The sequence below is a fragment of the Myotis daubentonii genome, chromosome 5, assembly GCF_963259705.1.
Source record: "Myotis daubentonii chromosome 5, mMyoDau2.1, whole genome shotgun sequence".
NCBI classification, from domain to species: Eukaryota; Metazoa; Chordata; class Mammalia; order Chiroptera; family Vespertilionidae; genus Myotis; species Myotis daubentonii.
In genome coordinates, this window is record NC_081844.1 from 20,008,710 (window position 1) to 20,023,656 (window position 14,947).

A 14,947-nucleotide genomic window follows, 5' to 3' on the forward strand; every position below is an offset into this window, starting at 1 on the left:
AGTTAATTAGAGCTTCGTCCTGTTCAATAAAAGGTAGTGGGTTTGATTCCTGGTCAGGGCACATACCTAGGTTGTGGGTTCAATCCGTGATGGGGGCGAGTATGGGAGGCAATCGATTGATGTTTCTCTCTCACATCAATGCTTCTCTCTCTCTCTCCCTCCTCTCTCCAAAATAAATAAATAGCCCAGCCCGTGTGGCTCAGTGGTTGAGCGCTGACCCATGAACCAGACGGTGACCGTCTGACTCCCTGTCAGGCACACGGCAGATTGTGGGCGCCATCCCCGGTAGGGGGCTTGCAGGAGGCAGCTGATTCTTTCTCATCATTGATGTTTCTATCCCTGTCTCCTTCTCCCCTCCGTCTCTGAAATCAATAAAAACATATTAAAAAATGAAAACTCTGCCTTCTTTATTAAAAAAAATTAAATAGAAAGGAATGACACATGGTTGTCGCAAGGTAGTTTTACTTACTTGCATCAAGTAACGGAGACAGGGGATTCATATCCGAAGCTGGTGTCCCCTAAGGAAGGCTTAGCCATTGGTTTGGGTTTTTTTAAAAAATATGTTTTTATTGATCTCAGAGAGGAAGGGAGAGGGAGAGAAAGATAGAAACATCAATGGATTGAGCCCGCAACCTGGACATGTGCCCTGACCAGGAATCGAACCATGACCTCTTGGTTCATAGGGGGACCGATGCTAACCACTGATCACACCAGTTAGGCAAGGCTTAGCCATTGTTTATATACACTATTTGGTTAATCACACATTGATTTCTTCTTTGCAATTGGCTACAATGATCTGGTTGGGTTCTTGTCAAGCTCATCCTGTTTCCAGCTGTCTGCAAAACACTGTGCTACATTTTAACATGTAGTGTAAGGCTTAGAGCTGCCCAGACCTTGAGGCCCTTGTCCTGTCTGATACTTGGAGCATCTGGAGGAAGATTCCAAGAGAGTGACAGCGGGAGGTGAGAGTGATCCTGTAAACTCACACCTTCTGCCGCTTTCTGTTGATGGAAACAAGTCGCCAGCCAGCCTGGATTCAAGGAGAGGGGAGCTGGTTTCCCTCTCTTGATGGAGGGGCTGCAAAATACGGCGGCCATGATGTTCAACCTTGCACATCAGGGGACCTTAAGGTGGACTGTCCGGTCAGAATTCAGGGGGGAAGTCATCTTTATTTCCATGAACTTCTCACCGGAATCTAGAAAGTCTCTGAAGCCTGTCACAGCAGGCACGGGCCAGTCCCGGGAGCCCTTCACCCGTGGAAACCCAAGATAATTTCACCTCACGTCCTGGTCACGGCAGACACCTCAAAATACCACTCATGCTCATCTCCACTTGGAGATGGCAGTGGTTAGTAGAGCCCCGGTGAATCGGATTACTTAATGTGCCCATGAAGAAGCATGTGTTTTCACATCGCACAAGGAACAGGTCTCATACCTTATGTCAGGCTGACGGGCTTCCTTTGCAGTCCTGCGCATTTTTAAAACGGATTTGCAGTTATGCCTTGAGAAAGGGCCCTGGAAGCTGCCCTCCGCCCTGGGAGGCTCTGCAGAATCAGGTCAGAATCAGGTCATGGCTTAGGCAGATTAGCAAGGCCCTACACTGACCTCCTAAAGATCCCTAATCCTGGGACAGCAGCCAGCTGGCAGGCCCAGGGCCACACAGGTCCCTGCACCCTTTCCCAGGCCCTAGCCGGGGCTGCCATGGCCTCCCTATTCTCTGGTCGAGTTCTGATCCGAAACAACAGTGACCAGGATGAACTGGATACAGAGGCAGAGCTCAGCCGCAGGCTGGACAACCGACTGGTGCTGCTGTTCTTCGGCGCTGGGTCCTGCCCCCAGTGCCAGGCCTTTGCACCGATTCTCAGGGACTTCTTCATTCGGCTCACCGATGAGTTCTATGTGCTGCGGGCAGCCCAGCTGGCCTTGGTGTATGTGTCTCAGGACACCACAGAGGAGCAACAGGACCTGTTCCTCAAGGACATGCCCAAGAAGTGGCTCTTCCTGCCCTTCGAGGATGACCTGAGGAGGTGAGGTGGGAGGGGAAGGTCAGGGAGGGCTTCTTGGAGGAGGGGCTGTTTCTGCTGAGAGTGAAGTATTTTTTTGTTTTATTGTTGACAGTATTACAGAGGTCCCCCATTTTCTCCCCCTCCACCTAGTCCCCACCCCATTCCAGGCCTTCACCGCACTATTGTCTCTGTCCATAGCCTATGCATATATGCATATAAGTTCTTGGGTTAACCTCTTCCTGTCCCCCTCCTCTCCTCCCCTCTGAGATCTGTCAGTCTGTTCCAGGCATCCATGCCTCTGGGCCTATTCTGTTTATTTTGTTCTTTAGATTCCACATATAAATGAGATCATAAGAAATTTATCTTTTTCTGACTGGCTTATTTCATTTAGCATCATAGTCTCCAAGTCCATCCACGTTGTTGCAAAGGGCAAGAGATCCTTCTTTTTTTACAGCTGCATAGCGTTCCATTGTGTAGACGTACCACAGCTTTTTTATCCACTCATCTACTGATGGGCACTTGGGCTGTTTCCAGATCTTAACTATTGTAAATAACACTGCTATGAACAAAGGGGTGCATATATTCTTTCTGAATGGTATTTTGGAATTCTTAGGATATATTCCCAGAAGTGGGATTGCTGGGTTAAACGGTAGTTCCATTTTTAATTTTTGGAGGAAACTCCATACTGTTTTCCATAGTGGCTGCACCAGTCTGCATTCCTACCAGCAGTGTACTAGGGTTCCCTTTTCTCCACATCCTCGCCAGCACTTGCTGTTTGTTGATTTAGTGATGGTAGCCATTCTGGCAGGTGTGAGGTGATACCTCGTAGTCTTAATTTGAATCTCTCTGATGATTAGTGATGTTGAACATTTTTTTCATATGTCTATGGGCCATCTATATGTCCTCTTTGGAGAAGTATCTACTCAGGTCCTTTGCCCATTTTTTAAAAAATATTTTTTTTATTGATTTCAGAGAGAAAGGGAGAGGGAGAGATAGAAACATTAATGATGAGAATCATTGATCAGCTGCCTCCTCCATGTCCCCCATTGGAGATCCAGCCCACAACCCCAGGCATGTGCCCTGACCGGGAATCGAACTGTGACCTCCTGGTTCATAGGTTGACGCTCAACCACGGAGCCCATTTTCTAGTGGGACTGTTTGTCTTCCTTTTGTTGAGTTCTTTATATATTTTGGAAATTAACCCCTTATCAGTTGTATCATTGGCAAATATGCTCTCCCAATGCAGTGGGTTCCCTCTTCATTTTGATGATGGTTCCTTTTGCTGTGCAGTTTTTCAGTTTGATGTACAGTATTCGTTTACTGACAGAGCGCCATCTGGTGTTGGGCAGCCAGGCCATATTCGGAGGACAGAGGGCTACAGAGTAGGGCCTACACACCCCTGTGTCCATCCACCCCCAGGGAGTTTCACAAAGACTCAAATACATAACAGCAAACTGCAGTATGTTCTGGAAGACAAAGGAAGGATACCACGTAGAGATATAATGGGGGACCTTGCTGAGATGTGGGGGTCAGGGGGTGCTCACTTAAGGAAGTGGCTGTAAAGAGAGACCTCTAAGGACAGGAAGGTTGGGAGGATGAAGTCTGAGGAAAGGGGAGGGTTTCTGGGCAGAGGCCATAGCACAGCACAAAGGCTCGAAGGACAGCCAATTTAGGGACCGATAGGTAATTGCAGGTGTGAGAAGTCAGCAGGCACCACGTGGAGCAGCGCCCCAAACGCCACCTTAACAAGTGTGATGTGGTCCTCGGCATAGCTGGGAGCCATGGAGGGCGCTGGAGCTGAGCGAGGGAGAGGTGGCAGGAGTCAAGCTTTACAATTAGCGGCCCAACAAATGGCGCTTTAGTCTGTGGCTATTTTAAAAAATATATATTTTTATTGATTTCAGAGAGGAAGGGAGAGGGAGAGAGATAGAAACATCAATGATGAGAGAGAATCATTGATCAGCTGCCTCCTGCACGCCCCCTAATGGGGATCAAGCCCACAACCCAGGCATGTGCCCTTGACCAGAATTGAACCCGGGACCCTTCAGCCCACAGACCGACACTCTATCCACTGAGCCAAACCAGCTAGGGCTGTGGTTATTTTAGAACTTTCCCCTTTTCTGCAGCAAGCCTTTCACTCTTTTTAAACCCCAACTTTTCATTATGAAAATTTTCAAAAATACCAACAAGTTGGAAGAAGCACACAGGGAAACGCTAGGTCATTGTTAACATCTTGCCATATTTGCTTTCTCTACATACGGGCGAGGTTTGTGCTGAAACCTTTGAAAGTGAGTTGCAGACTTCGTGACATTTTCTGATTTCATTCATTTTGTTACACAACAAGTTGGAAGTTTCTGGTCATGGAGAACTTCATCCTCCCCCTGAGCTTATCAAAGTTTGGACATTGGCTCACTCCCACTGCCCTTTGCAGCTGGGGAAGGGGGGGTTTTTCCCCCAGAAGTGGCAACATTGCCGTCCCTGAGGCAGAAATGCCAGCTGCCAGGGCATCGTAGAAAATGCTGACCTTGTTTGAGGCGCTCCTCTCAACAGAACATCCACCCAGCTGGCACCTGGAGAAAGGGAGCCAGTTCCAACCCCCAACCCCCCCCCCCCCCAGGATTGCCAGATATAGGATTCCCAGTAAAACACAAATTTCACACGAACTATGAACAACTTCTGAGTATAAGTTTGTCCTACATATTACATGGGACCTCCTTATACAAAAAAGTATTTGTTTATATGAGATTCCTACTTAACTGGGTGTCCTGTATCTTCACTTGCTGTCTGGCAACCTACTCCTGTGGGATTTTGCGGGTATCATGTGTTCTCTGGAAAAGGGCCACCCAGGAACCAAGGGGGTGGAAATTAAGAACGGAGGGTGAGGCGCGCTCCCCGGCCTTTCCCTTCCCCCTCCTCTTCCCTGCAAGTGTGTTAGCTTTGTCTTTCCCTCTCCGGAGCCAAAGGGCCCTTCTTCTGCCTCTAACTTGTTTCCTGAGCCTACGCAGCCCAGCTGGCTGGCTTCTACTACTTCTGTAACTTTCTAATTTGGAAAAAAGAAAAAGAAAGAAAGAACTATGGGTGATGGGCCCAGTCTGGTCCCTTTACTCATCGCAGACTGTGCGGGATTCTGGCCAGATAGGTCCTGGGGTGTGTGTGTGGGCTGTGGATGGTTCTCACCAGCTTCCTCCTCAGACTGAAAAGAAAACGTTGTAGCCCTGTGGGCCCTGCGTGATCAAGTCAGCACCCCAATCTCCCTCCCACCTCAGGGCCTTCGCATGGGCTGCGCTGCGCCTTCTGCCTGGGACCCCTTCCCCCAACTCTCCACCCCCCCCCCGCCCCCGCCCTCCTCCTCCTGCAGATCTCAGCCCTCCCTAACCGCCAGCCCCTACCCACACTTCTTTATGGCATTTATCAATATCCATTCATTCCTCCCACACATTTCAGGAGTAGTACCTACTCTGCGTCCCACACTGTTTCAGGCACTGGGGACACAGTGAGTAAGAACAGAACCCGTGCCCTGGCGAAGCTAGTTCTATTGTGGGGGAAATCGCCCATGCGATGTGCAGGATGCTGACCGGCACTGAACGGCAGCGGGAAAGGAGGTGCTGCGACGTGAAGTTGGGTCTCAATGGGCAGAGGTCTGGGAAGAGCGCACCAGGAAGAGCAGACGGGAGACGGCCCATGCAAAGTCCCTGAGACGGAGCGAGTCGGGCTGTCGGAGGGAGGCACAGCGCAGGGCCGGTGTGGCCTGGCCTGCCCGGGTCCCGGGCTTCCCCAGCGCCCAGCCCGGGCATGCACACGGGGCGTTCAGTTCAGTAGATGTGGGGGTCCCGGCTCGGGGTCACTGACCTGCCGGCCGTGCAGGGACCTCGGACGCCAGTTCTCGGTGGAGCGGCTGCCCGCCGTCGTGGTGCTCAAGCCGAGCGGGGACGTGCTCACGCGCGACGCGGCCGACGAGATCCGGCGCCTGGGCCCCGCCTGCTTCGCCAACTGGCAGGAGGCGGCGGAGGTGCTGGACCGCAGCTTCCTGCAGCCCGAGGACCTGGACGACCCCGCGCCGCGCAGCCTCACCGAGCCGCTGCGGCGCCGCAAGTACCGCGTGGACGGGGCGGGGCGGGGCGCACACGGCCGGGCTGCGGGGGGCGCCCCCGGGGCGGAGGGCGCGGCGGGGGAGCTGTTCTGACCTGGGTGGGGGATGACCAGAGGGGGGTCTGTAATGACACCTCCGAGGAGGCGGGGGTGGGATGGGGGGTTGTTCTGACCCCCTGGTGGGGCGGGTCTACGGGGCGCCCTCACCCCTCACCCCTCGCCCCTTACCCGGTGGTGGGTGGGGCCGGGGGCTACTCTCAGCTCCCCAAGGTGGAATCAGAGACGGGCCCCACAGGGTCCGAGCGGGGCGGCGGGGGGCGGGGGTGGCATTCTGAGTTCTGGCCAGGAGGTGGGGCCCCAGCCGGAGGCCATAGCAGGGAGGCGGGGGAGTGTAGGGGGAGTTCTCCAGATGGCGGGCAAGGCCCACGGGGGAGTGGGAAGGGCCTGGTGTTGTTGTTAATCCTCACCCCCGGACATTTTTTCCATTGATTTTTTTAAAGAGCGAGTGAACGGAAGGGAGGGGAGAAAGAGAAAAAAAACATGGTGTGAGGCACATTGACTGGTTGCCTCCCACACGCGCCTGCATCCCAGGTACTTGCCCGTGACCAGGAGTCAAACCCGAGGCCCTTCATGGGCAGATGCTCTACCCACTGCCCCAGGCCGGCCAGGGCCGGAAGGGTCATTCTGAGGCCCGGGGAGGGGGGAGGAGCTGGAGGAGTCTGTTCTGATCCCGCCCCCCTCCCCCCAACACACACCCCGGCAGGTGAAGGGCGGGAGGAGATCTGGCTGTGAGATACCCTCTCCCCAAAGGGGGCGGACCCGGGGCCTGGCCTGTCCTCCAGGGGCGCGCGTCTGAGCCTTCCGTCCGGGTCTCCAGAAATATTTTTACTACGATCTGGATGAGGTGGGATCGTTACTGGTTCCAACACGGGAAAATGCAAATCAAATCGAATAATCGTGCTGAGGGCGCTCAGCCCATCTTCCATGAACTGAGATGTCCATGCTGTGGAATTGTGCACCTGGAACCTGGATAGTTTTGTTAAGCAGTGTCACCCCAATAAACTCAATAAAAGGGGGGAAATGAGGTGTCCGTGTATTTAATATGCAAACTACAACAACCCTTTATCGTTTATACGGGATGCATTTCAATACTTGGTGCCATGGATGCCGGGGTCCCGAGTGTTCCCGGAGAGACAACAGAATTCTATATGGTAAAGAGCTAATATGTTTTTTTTAAAAAATATATTTTATTGAGTTTTTACAGAGAGGAAAGGAGAGAGATAGAGAGTCAGAAACATCGATGAGAGAGAAACATCGACCAGCTGCCTCCTGCACACTCCCCACTGGGGATGTGCCCGCAACCAAGGTACATGCCCTTGACCGGAATCGAACCTGGGACCTTTCAGTCCGCAGCCGACGCTCCATCCACTGAGCCAAGCCGGTTTCGGCAAGAGCTAATATGTTAATTAGATCGAACAGCAGAACGACAGCCCGGACGACCTTCCGGACAAAGCCGGGCTGCAAGGGCCGGCCGCGCCCCTTGCACGAATTCTCGTAGAGAAATAAAAAAACCAAAACCCCAGTCTGGAACCCCTTCCTGGCTGTACGACTCGGACAGTCACCGCCGTCTCTAAGCCTCCTTTCTTTCTTCTGAAAAATGACACGAAGGGCACGTCCTATCTGGCAGGTCCCGCGGGGACAGGAGTTATCTGGGCGCCAGGAACCTCTGGGTTTTGCCTCTGGCGCCACCTGAGCGAGGGGTGGTGAGCCAAGTTGTCCGGGGGGCGGGGCCAAACAGGTAAATGAGATGTAAACCCCTTCCCTGCGCCTAATCTCCGGAAAGGCTGACACGCCGCTGCTCTGGGCCCGGGCGGCCTGGGGACTGGACTAGTGCGGCCTTATTTCCTTCCCACCCCCAACCCCCGATCTCCAGGTCGGTGATGCCGCCTATTGCAGGTTCCAGCCAGTGTTCTCTTTGCGGACCTCAGTGAGCCACCTGTGCACGGGACCCCGGTGATAATGGCTCTTAAATTCAGTGTACCTAACGGCACGGTGCAGGCTCGTCTGCAGCTTTTAGAAGACAACCGTTTTGTGGGGCTTTTATTGAGAGAGAGAGAGAGAGAGAGAGAGAGAGAGAGAGAGAGAGAGAGAGAGAGAGAGAGAGAGAGAGATTGCAGACGCCCGAACTAGGCATGTGCCCGACCCCAATCCAACAGGCAACTTCTCTGGTGTCCCAGAGGACGCTCCAACCAGCTGAGCCGGGCCCGGGCCAAGTTCCTTTTAAAAAACAACAATGAAACAGGTGCTTAGGCCGGCGGTGGGGGTCCTTTAGAGACCTCGAGGGGTCCCTGGATGGAGCTACCACGCCCTTGCCCCTCGTGGGGGCCACCCTCCCCTCACTGGCCCCGCCCCACGCCGGCCCCTCCCCGCCAGCACCCGAAGCCGGGAGGGGGCGCCCCAGGGTCCTCCAAAGGAGGAGAAAACACCGTCTCAAGTTTGCGCAGAGCTCCCTCTTCCCCATTGCGACCTGTACCCCGAAGCTCCTGAAGTCACCCCAACTTTCAAGCACCCCTGCGACCCCGCCCCCTTCAGGACCCCCGCCACCCGCAGCTCCCCTGCACCCCGAAAATCTCTGACTCCTCGACGGCCCCCGGCCCGCCCGCGCCATGGCCCGCTCCTACAGCGACCGGGTGCTGGCCGCGCTGATCCTGCTGGGCGTCCCGGCGGCCGTCCTGGCGGCGCTGGGCGCGCAGCTGCTGTTCCAGCTGCAGGCCGGCCGCGCGGAGCTGCGGGGGACGCGAGCGGACGGGCTGGGCCCGGAGCTGGGCGCGGGCCCGGGGCTGCCCGAGGACGCGGCCGGGGCGCTGCTGCCGCTGGCCGCCGCGCTCGCCGCGCTGGCCCTGGTGCTGAGCCTCACCTGCCTGCTGCTCGCCGCGCTCTGCGGCCACCTGGGCGCCGAGCTGGCCAGGGGGCCCGGCCCCGGCAGGTAGGAGGACTGGCCTCTCGGCCCGGCCCCGGGGCTGGGCGAGCCCAGGCGAGCCAAGACCCCTCTCTGGGCCTCAGGTTGGGGGGAGCTTCCCTTCCTTCCCCATCCCTTTATCATCTCTCCCTCCCCCCATGTATCCTTCCCTCCCTCCTTCCTTCCATCCCTGCCTCCCTCTCTCAATTCTATCAGTTGAAAATGTATAGCAGGTGAAACTACTGCTGCGACCCCACTGCCACCACCCGCTTTACAAATGTGCCAACTGAGGCTCAGAGAGGGCCAGGGGCCGGCTAGCTCTCTGGTGGAGGCTCTGGTCATTTAGGGGGCACTAGGCCCTGAGTGCAGAGAGACGGGGGTTAGGCTTAGGGTTGATAAGTGATGAATGGATGGGTGGGTGGATGGATGCATGGATGCATGAATGAGTGGACGGATGAATTCATAGGGCATGGTTACACGGATGGGTAGCTATATGGTTGAATAATCGACAGGAATGGCTGGATGGTGAACGGTGGTGAACATTAACCTGGAACAATGGATGAGTGTTCAGGATGGATCCTCACACAGATCTTGTTTCCCCCAAAGCTGGGCCACTCCCTCCCCCCCAGCCTTCCCCAAGCAGCTCCACCTCCAGAGCCCCCTCTTCCTGCCCCCTCTTCCCAGGTCTGACTGGTTTTTCTATGACTGCCGCCTCCTCAGACATGTGGCCGTGGGCCTCTTCTGCTGTGGGGTCTCCGTCTACTTAGCAGGTGCGTGCTGGGGCACAGGACGTGGGGTGTGGGGGCCGTGGGTGGGAACGGCCAGGGTTAATGGTCCCATAACCGGGGTCAACTCTGGAGCCACCCTGCCTGTGTTTGGCTCTTGGGTCTGACACTTTCTGCCTCGGTTTCCTCATCAGTACAATGGGATGATAACAGTTTGTTGCTTCATAGAATTGCTGAGAGGATTTAGAGAAGCCCGCACTTGGCATCTGGCTCCAGTGGGGGGGGGGGGGGGGGCGGAAGGGAGGATTCATAAATGGTACTTGTCTTCCGAACACTCATCAGTTTTCTACGTTTGGTTTTGAACAAAATTTTCTGTCCTTGGTAGTTTTAGGAGATAGTTTCAGAGGTTGGTCTTAGCAAAAAACTGTTTTGGTTACAATTATCAGAACTTCCAGCTCAAGAATGGCTTAAAGAGCCGGGGGGGGGGGGGGGGGTACACTTTATAAAGCAGAAATGTAATTTAAAATCCCCAAACATGCCAAAACCGGTTTGGCTCAGTGGATAGAGCGTCGGCCTGTGGACTGAAGGGTCCCAGGTTCAATTCCGGTCAAGGGCATGTGCCTGGGTTGCGGGCACATCCCCAGTAGGAGATGTGCAGCTGATTGATGTTTCTCTCTCATCGATGTTTCTGACTCTCTATCTCTCTCCCTTCCTCTCTGTAAAAAATCAATAAAATATATTTAAAAAAAAATAAAAATAAATAAAAATAAAATCCCCAAACATGAAGGAGAGTAAAAATAATTAGCTGGCTGCCAGAGGACTCATCACCCTCTTTTCTTCCCCAGCTTTTAATAACTTAGATCAATGTTCTCACCCACACCTCCTGGTAAAGGCATCAAATCATCACGTTTCTTTAAAGAGACTCCTGACATGTTATATTTGGTTGTAATCTTGACAAATGTTTAGGAGACACAATTAAAATACGTATTTAAGAGATGTGAGCCGAGGGCTCACTATGGGAAATTGTATGTAAAGTGCAGGGAACTCTGCTTAACTTTTGTTGTTTGACTTAATAAAATGCTCCAGGTATAGCTTCTTTTTTTTAAAAAAGAGAGTGGAGCCCTAGCTGGTTTCTCAGCGGTTAGAGCGTCGGCTCTGGGATTGAAGGGTCCCAGGTTCGATTATGGTCAGGGGCACATGCCTCAGTTGCAGGCTTGATCCCTGGCCCCAGGTCGGGGCGCATGCAGGAGGCAACCAATAGACATGAGATATTTCTCTCTCTGTCTCTCCCCGTTCCTTCCACTCTCTCTAAAAATCAATGGAAAAAATGTCCTTGAGTGAGGATTAACAACAACAGCAAAGAGAGTGGATGGGGTGACCAGCGTATCTGCAAAGACCAGGCGATTGTTGGCCTCAGGTGTGATTGAATCCAGGTGCTCAAATGAGCCCATCAGAAATGCCTCTTGCTTCCCCTCTTCCCCTGCTTCCCCTTAGAAAGATGGTTGTATCTGGGCTTTCAACAAAATGCCCACAACCTCCCGTCTTTTCACGAACCAGCAAACATGTTGGAGACTTAAAGTATCCTCATTTTAAAATATGAGAAAACTCACAAAGGGCAAAAAAAAAAAAAAAAAAAAGTAACTATGTCAGTCTCATCGAGCATTAAGAATTCGTTCAGCTCCCATTTAGATTCTTTCTAAGGTTGGTGACCTCCCTTGGCAAGAATTCCCCAGTATGTCCAGTCAACCCTCCATTCATTGCTAACCAGAGCCAAAAGAATAATTATAAAGACCTTTTCAAAAATGTTCAGAGCCGCACGCCCTTTCTCTCTCTTGAGCACGCCCCTGCCTTTCCCCCTCTCCTTCCCCAGGTATGTCCTCTCTTTCTTTTTCCTAGGCTCTGAGGGCCCTTCTCTTGCCTCTGTAACTCATTTCCTAAGCCCACATAGCCCAGCTGGCTGGCCTTTCCCACCTCTGTACCTTTCTAAATAAACTTTCTCTTATAATTTGGAAAAACAATTGTTTAGAGCAAAAAAAACGTCCTTGGCCTCACTTTAACGTCAGATACAATGTGTCATCTTCAAAAGCAAGAGTTCAGAGCCAAAGAAGGCAGGAAAACACTCCCATAAAGTGCCAAGAAATCCTGTCAGCCCTCGGCTTCTCTCTCAAGCTCCCCAGGGGTTGCAGTAAGAAAATTTCTGGGTTCTCAAATCCCAAGCAAAAGTCTCAGTGCTGATTCTCATTGGCTGAGCTTGGGTCATGTGAAAGCCCTGCACCAATCACTACAAGATGGGAAGCAATGCTCTGATTGGCCACGCCTAGCACTATCACGTCACTGATGCTACAGGGGTGGGTCAGAGCTTCTAGACCAGCCTCCAGGGTGGGCATAGGGACTGGACTGGCCGTTCTCAATGGGGGCTGAGGCTATGCCCCAGGGGATATTTGGCAATATGTGGGGAAGTGTTTGGTTGTCACACAGGGTGGGAGAAAGGTACTATTGGGATCTAGGGAGTAGACACTGGTAAATGTGCCCACAGTAATGAATGGTGCCAACTGCATGCTGGACCAGCAAGGCCCTCAAGGCCAGGTCACCAACTGCCTTGTTCAGATTAGCAAACCAAGGCCGGAGAGGAGCCGTGATTCACTGAAGGCCAATGACGGGGATTCAGAAAACCCGAGATCTGGGTTGTTTTAATGGTGGTAAAGTGCACATAACGAAATTCACCCTTTTATGGTAAAATTGACGTCATGATGATACATTTGTGGGCTGTGCGAGGATCGATGAGTTGATCCACGTGCCTACGGTGCTGGGCGGTTTTGAATGACCGCCCCTCCGTGGGAAGCTCTCCCAGGGCTTGGGGAGCATGTGTTTGCAGACTGAGTAAATGAGAAACATTTCCTTCCTCAGGACTGTCCATCTATGCTCTGCTGCTCTTCGAGATCGAGGCGGGAGCAGCAGCCGCCTCCATCCTCGGCTTGGGCGCCCTGGCCCTGGTGGCCGTGCTGACCCACGCGCTGCTCCGGGCTGCCCAAGCCACCCGCCGGGGTCTCCGTGAGCTGTCCCCACCGCACTTCGAAGATGACCCTGCCCGCTCCGCTGAAGTCTCCAAGGCCAGCCCCAGGGCTCCGCCCCAGCAGGGTACCCACCACCAAATCCCCTACTCATTCTGCCCAGAACCTGGGGACCCCCTCAGACCCTCAGTCACTGCCTCCATGTCTGCAACGGTGGGGGGTGTCCGGGAGAGCAGCCTGTCTGCATCCTGCATGCACCGGACACTGTTGGTCAGTGGGGGGCCCTGGGACGGGGTCACCCATGAGATGCGCAGCATGCTGGGACATAAGCCAGGGGGGTTGGGGAAAGATTCCACACTGGTGTGAGCTCAGGGGTCAGGGACAGAGAGCTGGTGTGAGGCAGTGGGAAGAGCAGTGTGCAGAGATCAGTCACAGTAGCAGTACAACTTGTTCTCTTTCAGTTCACAGCATCCCTCAAAGTTGCCTCATGGCACAAAATGGCTGCCAGGGCTCCAGCCTTCACATCCTCATTCAGAGAGAAAGGCAGAGGCCAGGGCTGGCTCAGCATCTTTCCAAAGTCTTCCTGGGAGGCCTTGGGACCTTTCTGCTTATTTCACATTGATCAGGCCATGGCCACAACTTGCTGCAGGGGAGACTGGGAAATGCAGCGACGCAGACAGTGAGGTTCTGGGATAGGCAGGAGGGGCGGGTGGGGCTTAGGCAGCGGGTCTCTAAATGTCTCCGTCCATTTTACAGATGAGGAAACCGAGGCCCAGAGAGGGGCAGTGACTCACCACGGGTCCCCCGGCCAGTACTGAGCATCAGAGCCAGGTCCTGTAACCCCCATGCTGCTGACAGTGCAAGTCTCTGCGCCTCCTTCCCGTCTGTGAGCATGTGAAACCTGTGTGTGCAGAGCTCAGAGCAGCCCAGGGCCACGCAGCCCTGCAGGGCTGCACCCAGACTCCTGGCTGTGGGTCCGTGGTGAGGGCTCACCACTCCGTGTCTCAGTTTCCTTGTCTGTAACGTGGGGACAGAATCGATCCCTCTGCCTAGGGCTCCCATGAGACTCCGTGTAAGCCATTCCGGGGGCCTGTGCACAGTAGGTTGTCAATGTGTGGCAGCCGGTGCTGCTGTCAGCCGGGGCGCCTGGTGGCTGAGAAAGATGAGTTGATGGCCAGTTTGTGGGGCTCATGGAACTGGCAGGGCTTGGAGTGGATAACTCAGAGTCCCAGGGGTCTCCAGAGGCCCTGGCCCCACTCCCATCCTGCAAATAAACTCTGGCCCGCACTATCTCCACGTCACTTGAGCCACATCTGAATGTGCTTGTGGCCAAGCCCGGGCTTGGGGTAAGGAGTGGGGTGGCAGGAGTGAGGGTGGGGAGGGCAGGAAGGGGAGATGGGGTTTGCCCTGGGAACTGTCTCCCACAAATCTTCAAACATACAAATTTCACCAGGAGTGGGGGTGGTCTGGCCCCCCACCCCTACCCAAATGTGCAGATGTCCCAGGAATTTTCCAGCCTGTCCCTTCCTGAGCCACGTGAGGACTCCGGGGCCCAGGCAGCAGAGGAGGCTCAGCCACAGCAAAGGAAACCCCTTAGGACTCTTCCCAATGGGCAGAGAAGGGGCAGCACCCAGCAGGGCGGCTGGTCCCCAAGCCTGACCCTGGGGAGGGACCCAGCTGACCACAGACCTGGGTGTCCCACCAGCCTTGGCCCTCTCCCCCCTGCGTCCCTGGGAAGCGGCACAGACTTCCTCCGCACCGTGGCGTGGGGTCAGGAGACCGTGGACGTGAGCATGCCCAGTGAGCGTGGGCTCTTGGGGAGCATGATGGATATCAGCAAAGAGGATAAAATGAGAATAAATGTTCTGGGCCAGGTGCTTTCCCATCCTTAGTTCATCTTCAGGTCAACCCCACCCACAGATGGGGAAACTGAGGCCTGAGAAGTGAGGCCACCCAGCAGCAATGGCTGGAACCCCATCACCGAGGGATCCAGGACAGAGCAGGTTCCTGAGGACACAGGGGACTCCAGCTTCTAAAACTCATTGGAATGGGGCAGGCCTTGGGGACTCAGGGCGGAGGAGAGAGGAGAATGAGGACCGGCTGGCTGCCGGTGCAGAGGGCCTCACTCCGGGACTGGTCAGGGGAGCTAGAAGCTGGG

The 14,947-nt window shown here is 54.2% G+C and overlaps 2 protein-coding genes across 3 annotated transcripts; both read left to right on the top strand.

Annotated features, from left to right (window-relative positions):
• Window positions 1-1,033: 1,033 nt before the first annotated feature.
• NXNL1 (nucleoredoxin like 1) lies at window positions 1,034-6,300 on the top strand. The gene is made up of 2 exons (XM_059696275.1): window positions 1,034-2,026; window positions 5,870-6,300. Exons 1-2 carry the CDS (start codon window positions 1,701-1,703, stop codon window positions 6,186-6,188), a joined length of 645 nt encoding a protein of 214 aa, XP_059552258.1. The 5' UTR covers window positions 1,034-1,700; the 3' UTR covers window positions 6,189-6,300.
• A 1,249-nt stretch (window positions 6,301-7,549) lies between these two features.
• On the top strand, window positions 7,550-14,082 carry TMEM221 (transmembrane protein 221). 2 transcript variants are annotated; one of them, XM_059696278.1, is made up of 4 exons: window positions 7,550-9,080; window positions 9,738-9,823; window positions 12,686-12,916; window positions 13,546-14,082. In XM_059696278.1, exons 1-4 carry the CDS (start codon window positions 8,761-8,763, stop codon window positions 13,605-13,607), a joined length of 699 nt encoding a protein of 232 aa, XP_059552261.1. In that variant the 5' UTR covers window positions 7,550-8,760; the 3' UTR covers window positions 13,608-14,082. The 2 variants fall into 2 exon arrangements, with proteins under 2 accessions (XP_059552261.1, XP_059552259.1); XM_059696276.1 differs by having other exon boundaries at window positions 12,686-14,082.
• The last annotated feature ends 865 nt before the right edge of the window (window positions 14,083-14,947 follow it).